Source organism: Aptenodytes patagonicus, chromosome 2 (assembly GCF_965638725.1).
Source record: "Aptenodytes patagonicus chromosome 2, bAptPat1.pri.cur, whole genome shotgun sequence".
NCBI lineage: Eukaryota > Metazoa > Chordata > Aves > Sphenisciformes > Spheniscidae > Aptenodytes > Aptenodytes patagonicus.
The window spans coordinates 135,372,460-135,394,494 of record NC_134950.1 but is presented as its reverse complement, the minus strand read 5'-3'; the positions used below and the strand labels follow the sequence as shown (position 1 = coordinate 135,394,494).

At 38.4% G+C, this 22,035-nt stretch overlaps 1 protein-coding gene across 10 annotated transcripts in view; it reads right to left on the bottom strand.

Annotated features, from left to right (window-relative positions):
• The window catches only part of OSBPL3 (oxysterol binding protein like 3), a 100,512-nt gene that overhangs the window by 6,742 nt on the left and 71,735 nt on the right, over positions 1 to 22,035 (bottom strand). For 8 of the 10 annotated variants that reach the window (XR_012994719.1, XM_076331312.1, XM_076331311.1 and 5 more), the window contains 11 exons: positions 21,900 to 22,007; positions 18,906 to 19,040; positions 18,104 to 18,197; positions 14,793 to 15,043; positions 12,746 to 12,883; positions 9,941 to 10,004; positions 6,871 to 6,949; positions 3,434 to 3,578; positions 1,939 to 2,083; positions 1,111 to 1,237; positions 425 to 547 (listed from right to left, as the gene is read on the bottom strand). Coding sequence is in view for 9 of the 10 variants with exons in the window: in XM_076331312.1 (XP_076187427.1) it covers positions 425 to 547; positions 1,111 to 1,237; positions 1,939 to 2,083; positions 3,434 to 3,578; positions 6,871 to 6,949; positions 9,941 to 10,004; positions 12,746 to 12,883; positions 14,793 to 15,043; positions 18,104 to 18,197; positions 18,906 to 19,040; positions 21,900 to 22,007 (1,409 nt within the window). In the remaining variant the exon portion in view is untranslated. Of the gene's footprint in view, positions 1 to 424; positions 548 to 1,110; positions 1,238 to 1,652; positions 2,084 to 3,433; positions 3,579 to 6,870; positions 6,950 to 9,940; positions 10,005 to 12,745; positions 12,884 to 14,792; positions 15,044 to 18,103; positions 18,198 to 18,905; positions 19,041 to 21,899; positions 22,008 to 22,035 lie in introns of those variants that run through there. The other 2 variants (XM_076331319.1, XM_076331320.1) reach the window with 2 other exon arrangements.

The window sequence follows — 22,035 nt, the reverse complement described above, 5'->3', positions numbered from 1 at the left end:
GGGGAAACATGTTCAGAAATAGCCCTGGAAATGAAAGGCCCCAGCTCTGCACACTTCTGCACAAGGCAATCCCACTGAATTCAGCCGAAGTTCAGCAGAGGTAATTAAGCTAAATCCAGCTACTTCGCCTTGCTTGAAAGAATCAAAGATGCTACATTCACTCAGGCAAATTCAAACGTAGACTAAATATCAATCACCATCAAGGCAAAAAAATTAGAAAGAAATTCAGGGATGCACTAATGAAAAAGCAATATATAATCCTGAGTTTTAATTAAGTCTGGAGTGTTCTACATTGCCAAAGTACAAAAATCAAGAATATAGAAGAAACCTGGAAAAAAATGGAGCCTGCTCTATGGCAGTTTAGAACCAGAACTATAATAAGAATTTCAATAAATTATAGTATATGTTAATTATTATATAGTACCTGAAAAATCTAGGCTGATGCTCTAGATTGTTTTCTTCCAGCACCTTCCGTCGTTCCCTCTGTAGCTGCTCGATCCTCTGCTTTTGCATTTCAGCTCCTTCAATATTCCCTTCTTCTAGAAACCTGTAGGACCAGCGGTGATAAGAGACACAACTGGTGTTCCTGTCCCCCATCTTTGCCAGGCCCTCTAGAGCTCCAGAATCTAATCTTTACAGCAGGCAGTTCACAGTGTTTGAAAGGTAAACAGCTACATCTGCAGACAACTGCACTATCAAAAAGCACTTAAGGAAGAGTAACTCCCATAACAAGCTCATTCATTGTTATATTATATTCTTTTCCTTGGAAGTTAGCAACAGTAGAAATTCCACCGCAGAAAGAAATTTCAAGTGTCTCAGTTTTTGGCTATTCAAACACAGTACGCTCAACAGCCAGTACCTGAAGTACTGAAGGTTTAACATCTTTGGAAAGGCAGTTACCTAGAAGCATGCAAGAGCCAATTTTAGGAAACACTGGTCCATAATGACTAGACCATCTCTTAGTAAGTGATTAAAATGTCTGTTTCAGATGCACTTTAACATAGAAATAGAAATACGCTCAGGTATCTACACAGAATAGTCTGAGCTTAGGGTAAAGTGAGCGTACAGAAGATTAAGAACTATTTGAGGAAGATATTTAAAACTTCTTACCTTTGGTCTGGCCTAAAACGTGTATCAGTGGATGGGAGTAATGACCTAGTTTGCAGCTCCAGTTCATTTAACTCCAGTGCAAACTGAGTAAATCCATACCACTGTTCATGATCTTTAGGCATCGGATCTACAGAAGAAGAGAGTACATGCAGAATTCCAATTAAATGCTATTATCTTTAGAAGGAAAATTCCAAGCTCCCCTCAGTCATTTGTTCATCTCTGAACCACGGTCTCAATTCTGGGAGAAGAGGAGGTTTTCAATAGTGTGACAAAAGAGAACATCCCCCTTGATAATTGCACTGCAACAAAACATATTTCTGTTCTCTCAGCTGAATCAGAGCACAACTGTGATGAAGGCCACAGTATTATCATAGTGCTTTTTCAAACTACAGTAGACAAAACCCCATGAGTTTGGGAGAAGTTCAGAAAGTTCAGAAGTTATGGCTGTCACTACAGAACTGAGCTTTGTGGGCTAGTCTCCAATGTTTAATACATGAAATACACCACACTTCTCTACACAAAAAGTGGGGGGTTCTGTTACTTCTTTTTTTTTTTCTTTTTTCTTCCTTTTAGAGTCCTCAATACCCACTTCATGCCCAAATATGAAAATGAGGGAGAATGGAGAAAATGCAGGAAGCCATGGGATTAGGTTCTCTATATTATTTAAGTTAAATGATGTATTCTTCTGGTCTAAATTTTAAATGCTTGACAAAAATCTAATATTCCACATAGAAATAACAGGAAGTTGGGGCCTAATAGAGATGAAAATAGTAAGCTCATTCTCAAGCAGATCTCAAGTTCTGTACGTCAGCCATTCCAATCACTAACTTGCTCTCCATATGCAGTTTGAAGATGAAGTTGTCCCACAGTATAAACTTTCATGCCACTTCCCAAAGAGTCGATGCACAACTTTCCCGGCTTTATCCATGACACTGCCTTCAATCTCATGTGCATTTGGATTCCAATACTTGGCCTAGAATGAAAAGAAACAAGGGGAAAAAAGGTGCATATGAGATCAAGTGTGAGTGATTTTGCCGTGTCAGTAGCACCATGTTGTAGAGTGGTTTTCTGAAATGAAAACTATTCATTTAGGTGTGCATTACAGTATCATATGCAAACAACTGCTGTTAGTACTATTAATCGGCTTATTAAAATACTAACATTGAGAATCATATTTATTTTGTTTGTCTTTTTTCGGGGCAGTACTAGGTGAAGCATAGCTGACCTTGAATTTTGCCTAATGACAGGTAACACTGACTCCTGCCTTAGTTACCTACATCTTCCCCAAATTTGCAGAAGAGGAAGAGAAGGAACTGATACAGTAATCTCCACTTTAGACAACTTACAATATCAAAGGTATAAGATTTGCAAGCTCTCAATCTTTAAAATTTGGACTTTAAACATCCACTGCAACTCTGCAAATACACTACAGTACTTTGAAATAAGTATTTGGAAAAAAAACCCAATCACCCTAACGCTTCTTAGAAAGCACAAAGTATTCAGGAAAACAAATAGGAAAAGGAAACTTTCTGTCTGCTGCTGAACATGCCATGCTGCATAGGTATGCTGAAGTACTTAGCTTGTATCTGTATGGTCTGTTTCTATGTAAAGTACAGCCTTTCTCCAGCAATCAGATACAGAAAATGCAGGTTAAGGTAAGTGTCCTAGCGTGCTTTGCAGGACTATTTCTCAGGTTTGAAATTTTGGCATTGTTTTAGGTTTTCATTGATTTTCCTTTACTAGGAAGAAGTCATCTATCCCCCCAAACTAATTTTAATTTCAGTTATAAGGGCATTTCCTGAGGAAGTCATATCTTGATGCCTTGTACTGAAGCAAAAGCTTTGAGTAACACGACAACCTCTCACTTAAGCTCCTCCGAGTACCCGCAAAGGGCTGGAAAAGAGCATTGGGTGAAGCACCCCGCATAAGCACTGGTTCTACCGTTGCTGAATGAATGCAACCACAGCACATGCCAATCTGTTAACAGGAGGCATGTGGTAAGCCACCTCGTGCCTACCTCTCTCATCAAACACAGTGTAGGTTTTTCATCATATGTCTTCCTTTCCTTTCCCCATACCTTTCTGCATCTCAAGTGGAATCACCTGAGAAAGCTGTTGCTTCTCTTTCTTGTCTGGCTCTACCTAGTGAGTGGCAGTTCCTTCAGAGTTAAAGTTACTCAAAGAATCACAGGTAATTACAGCAGAACTATAGGAAAATACAGCTTGTAAGCAGCTGTACTGAGCTTCAGCAGAGAGCATCCACCCACTGCTGTGTCTGTTAGAAAAGGCACTGCCAACATTGCTGTGGTTACTGCTGTGGTTACCTTTATGAAAGTCAGTTTGCAGTGGCAAGTGTCATCATTAAGATTTTTGATGATGATCTCTCCATAGTGTTCAATCCATCTTTGCCCACTTAAGATGTTATGGATGCAAGATGTCACCTTGTTCCATGCAAAATGGTCTTTAAAACTGCAAGAAAAATACACGCAAGAAAAATCTCATGCCATGTTCAAATGAGCTTATAAACTTGTGAAAAAAAATTGCAGAGAACTTGCATTAGAAAAACCCCACAAAACAATTTTTTTTCTGGAATGCCTCATCTTCTTGTCCCACACCTTCTCAAAACCAAACCCTATGACAACAATCCTGTCTCCCAGAAAACCCTTTTCACTTCTGCTATAAACTTTGGTCTTGAACTCAGTTTTCTCTCAATTTACTTGCCCCTCTTCACCAGCTTTAAGTTTCCAAAAGTAATCATTCTACTATCTTCTACTGGCTGAAATGCCCATTTCACAGCTTGCAACACTGTGACAACTGAAAACAAGGATATGGGCCACCAGAGTCATCAGAAGGCTTATTGAGTGGAATGAGCTTGGCTCAAGCTCTCAAGGCTGAGCCTATGTGTGTGCTTCAGGCAAGAGCAAAAGCTCTCACCAGGAAGTTCAAGATGCAGTTGCACAGTGGAAGACAGCAGACAGGGAGAGAAAAAATACCAACAGGTAATACAACATTTTACCTTTTATTAAAGAAGTATATGTTCTTATAAAACAGCTTTATAAAACTTCAAGAAAAGGAAAGTCTTACGAAGACATATATTCTACAATTTATTCTGGGTATTGATAGCCAAGTCGCTACTGGTAAGGTAAAGGGTAAACTTACAAAGCACCAGTTTCCCCATAGCAACTGCCTCGCACACATCCCATGAGGATATTAGAATCTTTCCTTACCTCCCCTTAATCATTTGCTTTCACTTGCTGCATTGTGAGAGCATGCACAAGGATAGTTTTTACAGACTAGCAGACAAGCAGCCAATTTATCCCACAGTAACTCATTTTCCTGCCCCTACCTGCAGGTCACATGCTCTATTATGCATGCTAAAAATAATGTATTTGCTCCAAAAGTAACCTTAATACTAATGCTTCATTTTTGCCTATAGCCTCAGTACCTTTTCTGTACCCAATTCTGTATCAGCTACACAGGAATACAAACCAGCACATGTAGACCACACATGAATCAGGTTATTTTCCAGTTCATCAGCCCACCATTGGCCCTAATCCATTAGTTACTGTCCTGGTTTCGGCTGGGATAGAGTTAATTTCCTTCCTAGTAGCTGGTACAGTGCTGTGTTTTGGATTTAGGATGAGAATAATGTTGATCACACACCGATGTTTTAGTTGTTGCTAAGTAGTGCTTACACCAGTCAAGGACTTTTCAGCTTCCCATGCTCTACCGACTGAGAAGGCTGGAGGTGCACAAGAAGCTGGGAGGGGGCACAGCCAGGACAGCTGACCCAAACTGGCCAAAGGGACATTCCATACCATGTGACGTCATGCTCAGTACATAAATTGGGGGAAAGCTGGCCGGGGGGGCCGCTGCTCAGGGACTGGCTGGGCATCGGTTGGCAGGTGGTGAGCAATTGCATCGTGCATCACTTGCTTTGTATATTCTATTATTATTACTATATTTTATTTCAATTATTAAACTGTTTTTATCTCAACCCACGAGTTTTCTCACTTTTACTCTTCCGATTCTCTCCCCCATCCCACCACGGGGCAGGGAGTGAGCGAGCGGCTGTGTGGTGCTCAGTTGCCAGCTGAGGTTAAACCATGACAGTCCTCTTTTGGCGCCCAACGTGGGGCTCAAAGGGTTTAAGATAACAACAGATTAACCAGAGCGCATTAAGGAATTTATATCAGTTAACAGTTGCGGGTCACAATATTGATTCATCTGTTCTCGGTAGTAGTTTATCTGATCTGCATCATGCTCTTTTTTTTGCTGTACATGTTAAAGATTAGTGTTGGGTTTTGCAGTTTCCTGTGGTCTGCAGTGATTAGTGATGTTTTGCCTGGGAGGTTTGTTATTAAAACACTGGCCTTGAGCTTAACCTGGTATTTGAGCTTTGCACTGAAGCCATTACCATACTTTGGGTACCACTTCGTGGAGACAATTAGCAATTATAGTTCTTCCTCTGAGAGGTTTTTTACAGAGGAAATACAGAATGGCAGTGTCACTACCTTCTTCTATGATGTTTCCTCCTTCATTACCGTAACTTTTCAGTATCTTGAACATCCTTGGGTAGTTAAGATACTTCTGTTGGTATTTCTTGGGAACACTGTTTTGGTTTTGTCTAAGGTTAATAAGCAATTTAAGAATATCATCCAGAGATCTGCCCCAAGGCTGGATAGTTATGACTAGCAGGGTGTGTGGGATAGCATGGGCAAGTACCTAGGACAGTGGAACACCAAGACAGTTACCTTGTTTCTGAACCCTCGCTCACATCCTAAAGACCTTTCACTCCGCAGCTTAAGCTAACCACTATGAACACAACGTTTCATACATCACCTTTGGGATACTATCTTACTATATTGAAATTTTACCCACTTAAAAGAAAAAGGCATGCTTAGGCACTTAGTCTATGTTTAATGGCTAAATTATGGTAAATGTTAGGTTCTCGGGTTATTTTTCTTTTTTCAGATGGCAGAATAATTGATTTTGTAGACTCTCTTTGGAAAACAGATTTAATTGGAACACTACTCCACCTTTAGACCTCAGCTTCTGCAAACACACAAAAAAAGGCCAAATTTTAAAGGATTTTAATTCTTGATCTATAATGGGCGCTCTGACAAGCCAGCATAGGAACACTGCAGATTTTTATTAAAAAAAAAAAAAATTAAACTATACTCAATACTTACTACAGTGGCTTCTTACTTCCTTGGATAATAAACACCAGATATGCAACTGGATCTATTTATCACTTACAATAATTATTTATGCAGTGATGACAGCTGTCAGGCTCACCTACAGACCAGGACCCCATGGTGTTAGGGTCCATACAAATATAGGTACAAAAGACAGCAACAACACCACCACACTCTCCCTCAAACTGATATTCAAGCAAAAGAACTCATAGCTTCCTCTACCATGCAGTTTTTCCCTGTGAGTTTAAAATGCACGAAGCTTGAAATTCAACTGAAGTATGAAAATACCAACTTTGCTTTTTTCAAGATACACAGGAGTGATGTTTTTTTATTTCATCTTTTGTTTTTTATAACCCTTGGAAGAGTTACTGCTTCTCTTATATGCTTCTGGTTTGGGTTGTTCCCCCCCCCCTTTATTTTTAAACTAAATCATAATCACCAGTTCTTCCAAAGGTCTAATACAGCACAGCACAGCTTGTTCTCATCTGGAAAAATGTGGCTTCAACGTGTGCAAGCATGTCTGTGCCTGTGTGTGAACAGCAATGCATGACTGCAGCACTTACACTGGAAGAGTTACATGTGTTGTACCAACTGGAACAATTTCCATGGACTTTCCCCAGAATTTGTTTTTCCATCTTACATCTGAAACAGGAAGAGGAAAAAAAAAAGACAGGTTTAGTCATAAGCATGGGTGAATCATTCTATTTCTGGGTTCTAATTTATTTTCAAGAAATGCAAAATAACAAAGTGCGACATAATAAAAGTGTTCGAAGAGTGCTGTGGACCTTCGAACATGGGGGGTTTGGGGTTTTTTTGTTTTTTCATTACGTTATTGGTTATTTAAATAGCAAAGTCCTCTCTCAAAAACTTTTTCAAAAGAGAGGAATTTGAATAAGCTATAGACAGCATCCATTTATCTGCAATTGCGTTGCTAGTGAATGAATGCAGACATTTCCAAAAACAAAAGCAGAATTTCAAATACAAAAATATAGCAACTATGAACATCCACAGTGAAGAAGCAAAAGGATGTTTCAAAGGGCACAAAATTGCAGAGGGATTTAGTCCAACTTCCTCTGTAAATTTAACTGGCCTTCTAAAATCTTGTCTGAATCACAGAAAGACGCGTCCAAGTCTCACGTCATTTCTCCAAAAAAAGGTGAGAAATCTCAATGCAAGTTTAGCCAAATTTATTGAGCAAAAACACCTGGAAGAGAAAGAAACATGGACAGAGAAGCACGGCAGAAGGGGTATAGAGTTAAATTAGGCTAGATAATCAGGCAGTAACTTTCACAGTAACTTCAGAGCTCAGGGGAATAGTATCCTTGCTGTATTAGACACTAGGAACTCCATTTCCTGGCCAATCTGAAAAAGAGGGAAAAAATCATCTCTAGTGTCAAAAAGATGCTAGTGCTAACACAAGGAAAACCAAAACACTGTTTTCTATGCAGTTGTGGGGAGAATCTGTTATGCTGGCTGTGAGACAGATGTTCAAACCGTAGTTAGGAGACTACGTATCTCCCGAGTATATATGTTCAAGTGATAGGACTGAGCCACACCAAGCTGCAAAGGCTGGAATGGGACATAGGGCAGAATTCCTCATGAAAAAAGTAACCCTTTTCTTGTCACTTGAGAACAGGACCCTTTTTTTTTTAAATTTTGAAGTGTGATGCTGGGCCAGCATCCTTAGTGACAGCAATTCTATTGTGATTCCTATACTGCACAATAAGAGGTCCAAAACTACCTTGACTAGGATGGTGTTGAGCCGAATTCTGTACTAGCTTTCTCTCTGTCGCAGTGGGATGGAAGAGAAAGGGCAAAGACACACCCTGCTGAGTTTAAGAGTTAAAATGTATTATCAGACTGTGTTACGTTCTATGTTCTCATAAATGGCACAGCTGTCCCACAGAGATCAGTACATGAGAAAGAAACATCTTGGGAACCAGTGTGTAACTTGAACATGCAAAAATTTTAGGACAGCTAAGAAAAGCAAAGTGTTATTTTCAAAGCTATGCTCAGACTAATTCAGGCACAGGTACTGTAATAGCTGGAACTTTCTATTCTGCGTTTCTGTTGTTCATGTGTCCACACTCCTTTGCAAAAGCAGAGTCAGCTTCATAAGTCAGGGAAAATGATTTCCAAAATAACTGTCCCTGTCAGAACCCAGTCTTTTGGCTCACTAGAGATGATCAAGAGATTTCTTGATGTTGAAACAGATGAACTAGCATCAGCATCTGGTGGGATGACAGCACTAGTCTGGCAATGTTGCTGAGGACTGTCTCCTTTTCGGCTGAGGAGGTAACATAGCAAGTGAAAAGATCTTTGCACACAGAAAGAACTTGTCTCATTGACAAGCTACCTTTATGATTAACTTGATGTTAATCTTTCCACATAAGTTAATATAGCCCCATAACAAGAGGCCACAGCATTTACAAACTGCCTTTGCATTGGAAAAAAATCATTGTCTAGATCTCCCATAAGCTCAGCTAGCCACATTTAAAAACAAAACAAAACAAAACCCCCAAACCCTGCAGTACCCTGAGTCTCCTGTGCTCATCAAGACCAAATCTCAGACTCTCTCTCATTGATCAGATTCTCAGCTCTCATCTTTACAGAAGAGCTTTGCTCTCTAAATGCAAGTGTTAAAATATTTGAGTGATAACCGTTGTCAAGATGTTAAACAAATCAGTCTCATCAGTTTTTATGAAGACAGGCTGCTATCTAGTCTTATTTATACAGTATTCAGTTACTGAATAAATTTTTGGTCATCTCTGCTTTTTGGCTAAGAACAAAAGGACTCTTGTCCCTGTATTTGTTTACAAAGCAAAGAATCACATTGAATAATGAAACCCAGACTAATGACAGAGTTCCAATTTCTGTTCAGTGTGGCTCCAGCCGTAATAACTATAATCAAGTCAGCAGAGTCAATCATAACAGAATTAAAGGTTATAACATGGCTACGTTGTGAATTGACAAACCTCTGGATGAAGGATTTTAACTGAGTTAAAAGGCACAGCTATGTTCTGTGTACACTCCAGAAATATCTAACCGCACAGGTAGTGTGACTGGCTGACAACTTCACTAGCATTACACAGCAAACAGAGCTCCAAAACAGTTTTTTTGAAACACAATGTTAGTAGTCAAATAGCACAAAATCTTACATACTGTAATAATGCCAGCAGAGAACGACATGGTAAATATATTTATCCTTGCTGTTATGCTCATTTTGGGAATTTTTTTTCAGAACAGGTTTACAAGATCTGCCAAGGCTCAGGATTTAACTTGTAGTTTTTCAAGCTGTGTTCTAGCTTGTTTGTTTTATAAATAGCTTGAGGTACAACTCTTCTTTACTAAAGAACTCCTCCCCAAAACAAACCTGATTTTAAAGAAATGCAGATATTTGTACATGAAAAGAATAATCAATTAATTTTACAAAAAAACCTTGAACATTTTTATAATGTCAGAACATCCAAGTAAGAAGCATGCAAGTAAGTATAGGCTAGCATTTCTTAAAGCCATTCTAATACAATTTAAGCAGAGAATGTCACCTTTTCCCAATTTCTGGATATTTCATGTTAGACATACAATGAAAATATTATGACCACTGTAAAAGTAAATGATAGACTGAAGAGTTACCTTGCCAAAAAGTATAATTCACAGATTCAGCATGGCATGCAGAAATAGGTGGATGGTGACTGACCTAATAGCAAGACATGAAAGGAGAAAAAAAAAGATGGACATATTAACACTTGAATAGTCATTTTGGTTTGGGTTCTTTTTTTTTTCTCCTTCATTTTTCATTCATATACGGCCTTTACAAATTGAACATTTACTTTCCTTTTGCAGTTGTGTCCTGAAGGGGGAGTCAGTGAGATTAATAAAGTACTGAGACCTAAGAAGCCTTGAAAGAAATAGGAAGCACTTATTTTAAAAGGCCTGTGAATTTTGTTCATCGAGTGAAAAACTATATATTTTGTACATTGTCTCTAATGTGATAATTACATTTACCCTTAGGGCCCCCTTAATATACTAACAGAAGCCGCACTTCAAGCACACAGACAAAAATAAAAAAAACAAAGGGCCAAATTCTTCTGTACAGTAAATAACCACAAAACGCTGACTATGAGGGAGGAGACAGTGATCAGCATCTCTGAGGGGGCCATGGGTGGAGAAATCAAGCCATGAAATTCCATCTAGAAACCCTTAATACTGCAGTAGTGACACCTCAGGTGTTTCTAGTGCGAAACTCTAACCATGTGCACTGCATTTTATCAGCTTTGGGTAATAGCACATACATGAATTGGGGCAACCACCAAAATAGCAAAGCAAGGACTGTGAGTAAATAAAGAAACACACAATGGAGGCTATTAAAAGGGAATAGTAAGTAATAAAGTAACTGCACAAAGTGAAAGCAGCCACTCCTCCTTGGCTGTAAATTCTCCCTTCTGGGTGAATATGACTAACAACTAACCAGGACCAACTCTTTGACATGTAATGCCTACTGTTTTTTTGAGAGACAACTTTATTTTCAAGTCAAATTGCTATTTCCCACTATGAATTTAATTTCTTAGCCACCTACATGGCTCAAATGCAGTTCTGCTTTCTTCTTCGTTACTCATTTTGCAAATCTGATAATTTTTTTCTGCAGGCATCCAGTTATTTACTGAACATCCTCTACTTGGTTTAAAAAAAAAAAAAAAAGGAGAAAAGTACTAATTACTCTCAGCTATGCCCTAATCCACCAAGAGCAACACTCTCTCTCACATACTGTACCCAGATTAACCCCAGATGTCACTACAATTCATGGGTTAAACTTAGCTCTCACTTAAACTGTTATAATTCCAGAGTAAGGTCATGGTGCTAAGTGGAGTTATTCTAAACTCACTCTAGTAATAGAACAGAATCTCTGTTATTTTATATGTTTTGCCTATCTATCCCATGGATTACATACTATCTGCACTAGCAAGTTATCTAGAGGAAGCATCAAAATGCTTGCAGAAACAAGCAATAAGCAACAGCTCCTGATGCGAAGAGAAATATTTAATGTGTGCAAGCTGCATGAAATTTCTTTCCTCCTATACTGCCCTCGCTTCCTAATATTCCTCCACTCCATACTATTACAGTAATTTTATCACTCCATAAACTCACGTCACTTATTGCACGTATTAGAACAATAGTTGTTAACAGCCCAAGCCCCCTCATGTATTAAAATTCCTCTTTAGAAAAAGTAGCCTTTGTACTGATTTATCCAATATTCAAGGGAAAATCTCTTCCTTTAATTCAATCTAACATTAAGCACAGTACCAACCTTTATTCACCACTTTGTTACTTCAGTTTGAAGTTACACTGGTAAGCGCAGTGCTCTATACACATCATCTTAGAACTGAAGTAACACAATGAAGACCCAGATACACTACTTGAACTTTAAATTTGATTCTTGCTTTGACTGTTTTGCCTTTTTTTTCTTTTCCTTATTTTTACTCTTGCCTGTGACATTTCCCGAGACTAAGGAAAGATCACATAGCACTCCTTTTTGTCAGTTCTAAAACATAATGTACAAAATGTTGTATCCTCAGAGATGGTCAAAAACACTTTTCGTTTCCTAAAGGAAACCTCTTAGAAGGCTTTCTCTGATCAAATTTCTAGGTTGTACACCCTTGCCCACTGCACTTTTTGTAATTTTTTTTTTTGTTACGTCTAGACAGAACGAGACAGCTTTCAATTATTCTTACTATGCTAGGCACCAGGTCATTTAAATTTTATCTCTTTTTAACATATGTCTCAAGCTTAGCAATTTTGGTAACTTGTCTGGTTTAAATTCAGTATTTTTAACCCATACTTAATAATTATTCTCCTGTTGGGGAATTTTTTTCATAAACACTCAGACCTTGATGTGTTGTATACATCCTTCACCTACTAAGCTGTGGTACCAGATTTGAAAAGCTTAGCCCACGAAGTATTTGGACAAGAAGGAGAAATATTCATGGTGCCATAGAAAATACTAGTGGTTGATTGACTTACACAAGGGATATATTTGTTGTAAAAGAAGACATTAAACAGCTGAAGATACAGTATTTTTAATGATCACACACAAAAGAAAATGACAAGAATGTGAATGCTTGTTGCAGTTGTGATCAGATTTCAGCATGGGGAATTGCACTCTACTTAACCAAGTTATCTAGTTACTGGAGTAGGCAGCCTGCCAGTCCTCGCTTCTCAAATGTCAGCTGTTGTTTGTCATGTTCCATCCCAGAGTTAGCAGAATTTCCTCAAAAACCAATTTTCTTAATTTATAATTGTGCAACATCCCTTAAGTTTTGCTGGGCTCAGGTTATGTAAAGTAATTTTGTCTTCTGCTATTAATTCCAGAGGATTCCAGCCATGCATTTAGAATTAAGCAGTGTATCAAGTAGCAAATCTAAGGGTTGCAGCATACAGTACCTGTTCTGCAAAGAACTGGAAACCCTTATCTTCACGAATACATTCGTAGGTTTCTCCAAGCACAGGATTAAATGGCTTACTTCCAGCTCGGTAGTAACTGGATGCATATGCAGAGACTGCAAATGCAGCTATATACACCTGGGAATAACATACATGGAATTTTGATTAATTAATTTACCACAGCCATGCACAATTTTTGCTGTACATTCTGATTTAACAGCAGAAAAAAAAAATAAGGTCTTATCCTAACATCAGATTCTGTATTTTTCCCATCATTTGCAGACTACAAACATGCATGCCTCCTGCAAGTTAAGCACTAGCTCACACACTAGAGAATTATTCAGTTTTCAGAGAGTCATTCAAGGGTCCAGGGATGGAGTTATTAGGGTCAAACACTGCAAATTTCACCAACTGAAAACAGAATTTCTGAAAACTCTTTGAAAGAGTTTAGCATTCTGCAACACAGTTCAAAGCAGTAACCTTAAAAATCAGTATAGATTTTGTATTATAACTGGCTTTTATAGTTATGGTCTGTGATTCTAAGGATCTACCAACTCTCCTTTTTCCTAAACATGGCACAGGGAAGTATTGCATGAGTTTTCACCAAGTTTGCTATTTTTAATGCAGTTTGAATTGAATTGCCTTTTATCTACTGTGTGCTACTACCTAATCATGAAACTGTTCTTGATTATGATTGAGACACAGGTAACCCTTCCAAATTTTTGCAGTCAACTCAAGCATAATTCCTCCTTAACCTGAGGAATTAGGATTTGGGGTTGTTTGATTCAGGTCTCTTTTGTACCATTTTTCTCCCTTTTCATTCCCTTTTCCCCATCCTGTGAAAGCGTAGATGCTCTCCTTTCACAATTTCAGAAATTGAATCCACTTCAGAATGGCTCTTTTATGGACTATTACAATTACTATGCAACAGCTAGCATTTATTTTGCTTCAGGAGTTTCTCAAAGGCAAAGAATACTCCATTCTGAGGTAATTTCCAGATGGTTGGGTGTGGGAAGGAGGGAAAAGGCTTCTTTTCACTCCCATATGAACAACTACTGCGTCTTTCCTTTTCCTTTTAACATATGTTCTCAAGAGAACAAAAAAAGCTATGCACCGAAAACCCCAGTAAATAGCCACACCCTCTGTCCTGAGAACAGACACTAAATTGTAACCCTTGAAGAGTGTCAGAATGGAGCAAGAGGCTTTTCAAACTATTTATACACAACTATTTACATTCATTAATAACCTCATTTTAAGATAAGATATATTGAGTTGAAAAGGCTTAATTCAGTTTAAGGGACAATCTATAGCTTCCATTTAAGATAATTTAGAGAGCTTTTAATCCCTTATTTATGGGCTTACATATTAAGTAGCTCTTGTGCACCTGGAAGCAGAACAACTGAAATGCATTTTTCACTTGTTCTTTTGCCAAATGCTGAATTCAGGGTTCTGAACTGGCAGAAGATGACACCATTATTGTACCCAACATACAGTCATATTTCCCAGTTTTGAGATCCTGAACATTTTGGATCAACCCCAAAACTTCACAAAACGAGTTAATAAAGCAAATGGAGCTAATTTAGTTAATATAAAGATACCACAGTAGTGTAGGACTGGAAGATCCAGCATCCTCTATGCACAAATGTGTTACCAGATTAGATGCCCCTAAAAAAAGATATATTGTAGCTTTCATACCCAAGAGAGAAGTGTATTAGTTCAACTCCCCTTCCCTTTTTGCTGTAAATTTTTAATCATACAGAGTAAGAGCTGCAAAACAGAACTAAACTACTTCTTTGTTTAACCTTGCAGGACAGCAAGGTACTTGAGGAGACAGACTTTCTGACAAAGCAACACAAATTATGCAGAAGAGTCAAAAATAGTGGGTATATAACTATGTACAGACACACGTTTGGACAGTCTGCCACTCTCAACTGGGAGAAAAAGAAAAATGGAACAGAAAGTCTTCATTTCTTTGGCAGATTGTTTTTATATTTACCCTATTCTAATTATATTGAATGTTACTAAGTATTTGGAATAACATATTTACCATCCGTTCAAATGGGTTAGGCGTATGTGCTGCTTTATCTAGTAGTTCACTGTACTCCAGCTCCTCGCAGAGACGCTGAAGGGTGTTAAGTGGCTCATTTAATTCAACAGGCATGGCCACTTTGGAGAGATCCTTTCCTATGTTATTTCTCAGGATATTCCATAGGCTGATGTTACTCGTATTAGGACATGGGGCTGGTAAGCATGTTCTCCGTTTAGAATTGCATCCAATTCCACTTTCAGAAATACAGTCTGAAAAGGAAGGAAGTGGCAGAACAAGTCAATTCACTGTTTACTTAGTTTCATCCCCTTTGCAAACATACATTAAAATGCAACCATCTTTTTTCTGTCAAAACTTCCTTCCACCCTCACAATTCATTCGAGTATTTCACTTGTGGTTTGAAGATAGCCTGTTATAAAAATGATAAAATTAAGAACAAGATTTTAGTTTCTGTATGTTAACTGAGGTAAATGCCAGGTACAAAAGATGCATAAAAAATGACCTTCCTTCCCCTTAAAGGCTATAAGAAAGACTCAGGCTTTCCATTGAATTTGAATGAGTAAATATTATAACTATTTTATTTGTAACAGAGATGGATTCCTATCTGTTTAAGGAACATAAAATCTCCCTCCTTGACAGAGCTTCAATTAAGTTGACACTTCTCAGAAGGCAAGGCATAACTTACAGATCCAAGCATAATAACAACTCCTACCTATCTTTTCCTACTTTTTTGAATTCTCCTACCAGGGAAATTTACTGCACCACAGATTTACATGCAGGCTTTTCCACAGTGCTCCCCACAGTGCTTAGCATTTAAAACATTTTAGTGATGTTAGCTTTTAGATACGCCTATACGTTGGTGGAGAAATGGCCTGTTTTAAAGGTGGAAAAGCTGAAGCAACTGTGGAGCTATGGGTTTGCTGAAGATAAAAAAAAAGGACTCAGGTCAAGAATCCTTGACATGAATATCTGAGGTCTGTGTTGCCCTGTCAAAGCAATCGGAACAGGATAAATAGTTCTAAGTGTGCCATGAAATTATTTGTGGCAGAATCAAAATAGAGCTACAAGCTTCTGCAACAGGCACTAGTCTGAAGTAATTACATTGCTTAGCTGTACATCAATCTCATTTCAGAGAGGAATACGGTTGCCACTACAAGAACATATTTTATCTTTACACGTCCTTAGAAGCACCTAGGAAGCTCCTGCCCTAGAATCAGTTACCATTTGGAGACATTCAGGTATAGCCCCAGTCTGTCAATCCCTGTCCTCATCCGGCTTTCCTCACACTGCTTTGTCTTGGAGGAGTTAAAACAGCACTGGGCAGCACATCTTTCCTGTGCTGCACATGCCCAAAGAATCACTGCCCTTAAATGCACGATTTCAACCAGTATTTCCTCTGCTGGTCCACTGATATAAGCATGATATCATTAGTGCTTCCAACAGTGACAAAGTATAGATAACCACAAGGGCTAACTTCTTCATCACTGCCATGTATGCTAGCCCATGCCTCAGATGGAGATTTTCAAGTGGAATCAGCAGCCTCAAAGTTTTGAGGAAGAAGTTTCCATCTTTCCTGCCACTCTCAAACTAGAAATCCTAATATCTCATATGACTGAGTTACGGTAACAAGGACAGGTGAACTATTTGCAGTCTGCTGCCTATCTTTTTCTTTTTGCATAAAAATGACACACAGGCACTATGAATCAAAAAATCTACCTGAAACAATTGTACTGTTAAGAGGTTGGCTCCTATACTTCCCTCTTAGAAGAATTTATTTAATATCAGAAGAGGCCAAAAAGAAGGATGTTCCCTTAAATACCTCAGGAATGAGGGGATATCTGGAGAGGAAGGAGGTAAATGCTAAAAATTTATCCTTGTTCAAAAGAACTCTCTGAAATGGGATTTGGCTATGTCCTTTGACAGCTTCTGATTAAAAGCAGAGTACTAATTGACTGAACTACATATTCCGGACTAGCCCATTAATTGGGGTAAACTGGTGACAAAACAGAGTAGAGAAACAACTAATATATTCAGATACCAAATTTTCTATACAGTGAAGTTTACCCACCCCCCGTGAAAAGAAAAGCCCATGCAGTTCTGATTTGCAAGAGCTGTGACAAATGGCCAGCAAAAATACTGAAGGAGATTAAGACATCTGACCTCCAGCTAGACTCAATGACTTTTAAGGCCAGACTGGACCATTATCATCATCTAGTCTGGCCTTCTACATTACAGTGGCCAGAGGATTTTATCATAATCCCACAATTTAGGGTTCAGCTAAAGCCCTGTAGGAAAAAGACATGCAGTTTGCTATTAATGGGAGTGGCAGGCTGCCCAAAGCACAGAAACAGCAGGTACCAGAAGCACGTGGAGGTGCTGCTAATATGGAAGAGTGATAGTCTTTGTTACAAGAAGATGAACAGCCACACTAGTACAGTTTTCTAAGGTCCAGATCATGAAATAAATCAATCTGTATTCTTTCTTATCTTTCAAAAAAAATCTTCATTTTTAAACAGTTACAGAATACAACAGATCTCCAGGCATATCAAACTACCCAAGTATGTAGGGATCCACTGGTCCTTGGAGACAGTCAGGAAACAGCTGCTAGTAAGAAACCACTGTTCAGCATTTTTGAAGATAAAAATATAGATAGAATGGGAAGAACATTGTGGTTAGCTGAAAGGAGCTGAAGGCACAAAGCCAATTAGTTTGTTATGACCAATTCTTCTCCTTCTTTTTTTGATTCTGTCTCTAATTAGCAAGACAGTTAAATAAGCATATGTACTAACAAGACTGTCATGATTAAAACATGCAAAAAAGAAATCCTTATGGTCATACACCAGGCCTGCCAGTGTGTAATTATTCTCATGTTCCTTTAAACACTGAGTTCTGCTAAAACCAACAGAACTCTGAATGCAGTTGTTAAATTGCGACTGAAAAAAGAGTGACAAGAAGAAAATTACTTTTTGAAAAAAAGAAAGCAGCTAGGCCTTGCTACTTTGAAAAAACCTGTGGCCATGAAAGGAACTGAAAAGGAGTGGGAGTTGCACCAAAGAAGCCAAGAAAATAGGTGTTTCTCTGCTGATACAGCACGACTATCCTGCTTAATCAACAGTGCCTGGGCCCTGTTAATCGGATTAGCCAGAATGTGCTGTTTAAAACCAATCTGAGGCTGTAAGAGAAAAAACACAGGCTGTTTACATCTCAAAAACTGTAATATCAAATTATTTCTAGTAAGAGAAGGAAAAAAATATCCCAAACAAAAAGAAACAAAATTCTCAAAACATGGTATAATAAAACACTGAACCTACCTAAAGTTTGTCTTTCATTCTCCATGTCATTGCTTAGGTTATCTTCTGAGACATTATCACTGATATCACTTACGTATGAGTCATCATCTGATACCTGAGTGTGGGGTGGGGAAATAAGCAAGATACATCACTCATTAAAATAACCCCATACGCACATGAAAATTGTTACTTTCCACTGCAATTATTGTTTTAATAGATTTGAACTGTTTAAGCTGTCTTTCAGTATTACAGGAAGGTACTAAGAAGTCCTAAGAAGACACAACTGAGTTTGGGAGAGATCATCATCATTGAAAATTCAGCTATTCTTTTAGTGGAGAATAAATCTTCATCTTCTTGGCCCCACAGCTAAGAAGGCTTTCCTCATATCAAAAGCCAAGGTTTTTATGGAGTCCAAGAGAGGTGACAAAATGAGCTATTAAAATCCAATATGCATGACATCAGCCCCAAGGTACCTACAGGTACCACAAGGACAGGTATGAATATATATTTCTGTGATACAATTTCTAAAGCACCTGTATAACAACTCAAGCCAGACAGTACAATATATGCAGTATCTGCATATTAGCTACCTAATTGCCATTTGCCTCAATGTGCATATAAGACTTCTCCATACTAATTGTTACATTTTCCTGTGAAGAGGCAATGACAACAAATAAATACATGCAGCATATTAATTTCTAAATGGTTTGAAAATTTTCATTTTCTGGCAGTCATCTGATGTGCAGTTAGCACTCAGAAAGACTGCACACCAAGTAGCAGATGAGAAACTACATCAGAATGATGTCAATCTTAATGCTCAGACCTCATTTTCTGAAGAGCTAGCAGACAGTAGGACTTCCTGTGCATCAAAAAATTCTGTGAGAGAGTCAGCTATAGACAGTCTGCTTTCATTGGAGACCTGGTGAACCAGACCTCTGCTTTCTTCTCTCGAATTTTCCTGTTTAGAAGAAATAAAAAGTTTTGAGAGGAGAAGTACCACAAATAGCATTCATGCACGCAATTCCACGTTCACATAACTTAAAGGGCTGTAAAACGCTGGGAGAAGATTGCACATGCTCCTCTCCAATTTAGTGAAAGGTAGCATGTGTTTCAAAGGGGGATTTAAAACCAAAGTAAAACAGACCAAAGAGAAGAAGAAAAAAAGAAGGGGAAAAAAGGCAAAGCATATTCAGTAAATCAGTTATGGCACTGCATGTACTTTTTCATAAAAAAAAAAAAAAAAAGGTAAAAATGCTTTGATATTTGAATGATTTAGCCAGATATACACAAGTATATCATCAAAAAGCCCCCAAAAGAACAAAACACCCATCTCTTTATATTACATCCTAGATTCACATTCCCTTCTGATCTTAGCAAATGAATTAATCTTTTCCTCCCAAGCCTTGCTTAATGCAAAGCCTGCGGTGCAGTGGCATACAAAATTCAGAGGGGCAAAGTTACTTTCTATATAATAGCAATGCTTTCCTAGCTCTCTTTCTTCACTAGATAATTGTGACAATCTTCACGCACTATGCTGTGCTTTGGAAAGCCTTCCTTCATATCCACACCTGAGATAGCTCTGTGTTAACCAAACCAACTTATCGAAGTCACGTAAGCGACATTGCTTTTGCTGCTGCAGGCATGTTTGACTGCCACGGAGATCTTGGTAACTCTTCCCATGGAAGCTCTACAGATCATTGGTGTAAGCAGAGTTCGAAAAGGTGGCCTAGCAAAGGTGGGGTGACCAGTGAGACTTGGTTCATTCTGTGGAATGCAGTAAAAAGGTTGGAGAACATTGTGCACTATTGTTTTCCCTGATAACTCCACCAATGCTAAGAAAAAGGGCTAGCTGGCCCAAAGGAGTGTATTAGCTGCTCTCAAGCTTTTCAGCATGAGATGGTTTACTAACTTGTAACCATGACTGCCCTATTATAATTTTGCAGGAATTGTACTGTTTTACTTTCAAAACAACATAATGAACAATCTGACAAGTCTATAATCAAACTGACAAATCTTCTTTCAAGGCATTTCTGCTAGTAGATTTTACTACAGTATGGAATGTTATTCAGTACGTGCTGATAATGGTGACATGATAACAAAACAAACTGTTATCGTACAAGAGACTTTTTTTCATAAAAAAAACCTTCTGATACAGCAGCAAGAAAAGAGAAAACCTCAACATCGTCTCTGGTGTGGGAAGGCAGTTACACTAGCCTACAAGTTAAAAAAAAAAAAATCTTACACACGTGAGCATTGCTACTGGGATTGTTTCCAATACTATTTTGAATCTGAGAAGGAAAGTGAGCAGGAAAGGCTCATAAAAGAACAGCACGTTTTTATATCTATCACGTGAGAGTTTCAGGTTGTCTTCTTTCATGTTCCCACTCTGGCATGACAAACTACAACATAAACTGCCCAATAGACAAACTAAACTTCTACCTTATACAAAGGCTTGAGATACTAGTTTATACTGCTTCAATTTTCACAGGTCTATCATAGCACCTGATGTGTCATTTAAAGCCAAGTTTTGTGCAGTGGCCCCGTCTTCCTCACAGCAGCACTACTGTATCACAGTCCTCAGACAAACCTAGAATGAAGCTTCTCCAGCATAAGTGATTTCATCCTTAAGTTCCATCCCAAACCATGCCAGAGGGATTCTGTGACTGAAATCTCTAAAGGACCTTTTGAAAGCTATTTTTGTCGTGTGTGTGTGTATATAGTGCCTAGAACAAGTTTCAGAAATAATCCATTGTCATTGCAAGGACCTTCACTAAATAAGAAAATAAAGAACTCCTGAAATTAAAAAATAATGCATTAATGCTTGTCTGGATAGCAGTTTAAGTGCTGTTCAAATTCTCATGGGATTAAAAGCAAAAGGCATTAGAATGATCAACTACCTTAAAGAAAAAAAAAAACAAACGGCTAAATATCACCAAAACACGGCTCTACTAAAACAGAGCTAAACCAGAAGTGAACAGACGGAATGACTAAACTGCCTTTAAAAATAAAAGGAAATAATAAGTTATATAAAACCCCCAGTGTTACATCCACTCAAGTTCTAATGAAAGATTTATACTACAAGCATAACACAAATTTGGATATGAGTTAACATTTAGGAAAATCCATCAGAAATAACACAGTTCTTGCTTCCCTCACTAGCACCATTAACACCTAGATCCTATGACCTATAAATACACCACATTCACATGCATTCTGCAGCAAGCCAAAAAACTGTCTGAACATCAGTATGTCTCAAACTGGCTAATTGGATATGTAGAAGTATGCACTCCCTGGCTTCACACAAAGAAAACCAAATGGCTGAAAGGGCTCTTGTACATCTCATTTCTTTGATCCTTTCATGGAAATGTCTGATAGTTGTTCTAAACCTTACACAAGCCACGCTGGTAGCCAGCGTTCTGGGCTAACAATATTTAGACAGCCAACAGAAAGAACTACAGAACTTGAATGTTAACAAGGGAATAAGGGGTAAAGAAACAGTAGCATGAGGGTAACAAGACGGCAGCTCTGTTCATGCTGAATGGGAAGCGGGCAGGAGGAGAGGGAGAACACCAGGAACCAGTAGCAAAAAGCAATGGAAGTGTGCTCAGGAAAACTGCTCACAAGGAAAGTCTTTGAAATCAAATATTACACAATGCATCATCAGAAATGACTCATAACCATGAAAGCGGACTCGTTTTACTAACACAATACGCCATAGCGAAGACATGAAGAACAGGACAAGATGCAGCTACGCAGCACTGTCTAGATGTAGGGGCTTGCGGAACAGACATCACTGAAAGAAGAAATCCATACCCACCTTCACCAAATCTGGACTTGATTTTGCATTAGATGCTGAATCAAGGATCATAGATTCGGCATGTATTCTGCGTAACCGGTCTTTAAGATCTGTGTTTTGTGCTATTGCCTGGAATATTTAACAAAAATATTGGGGA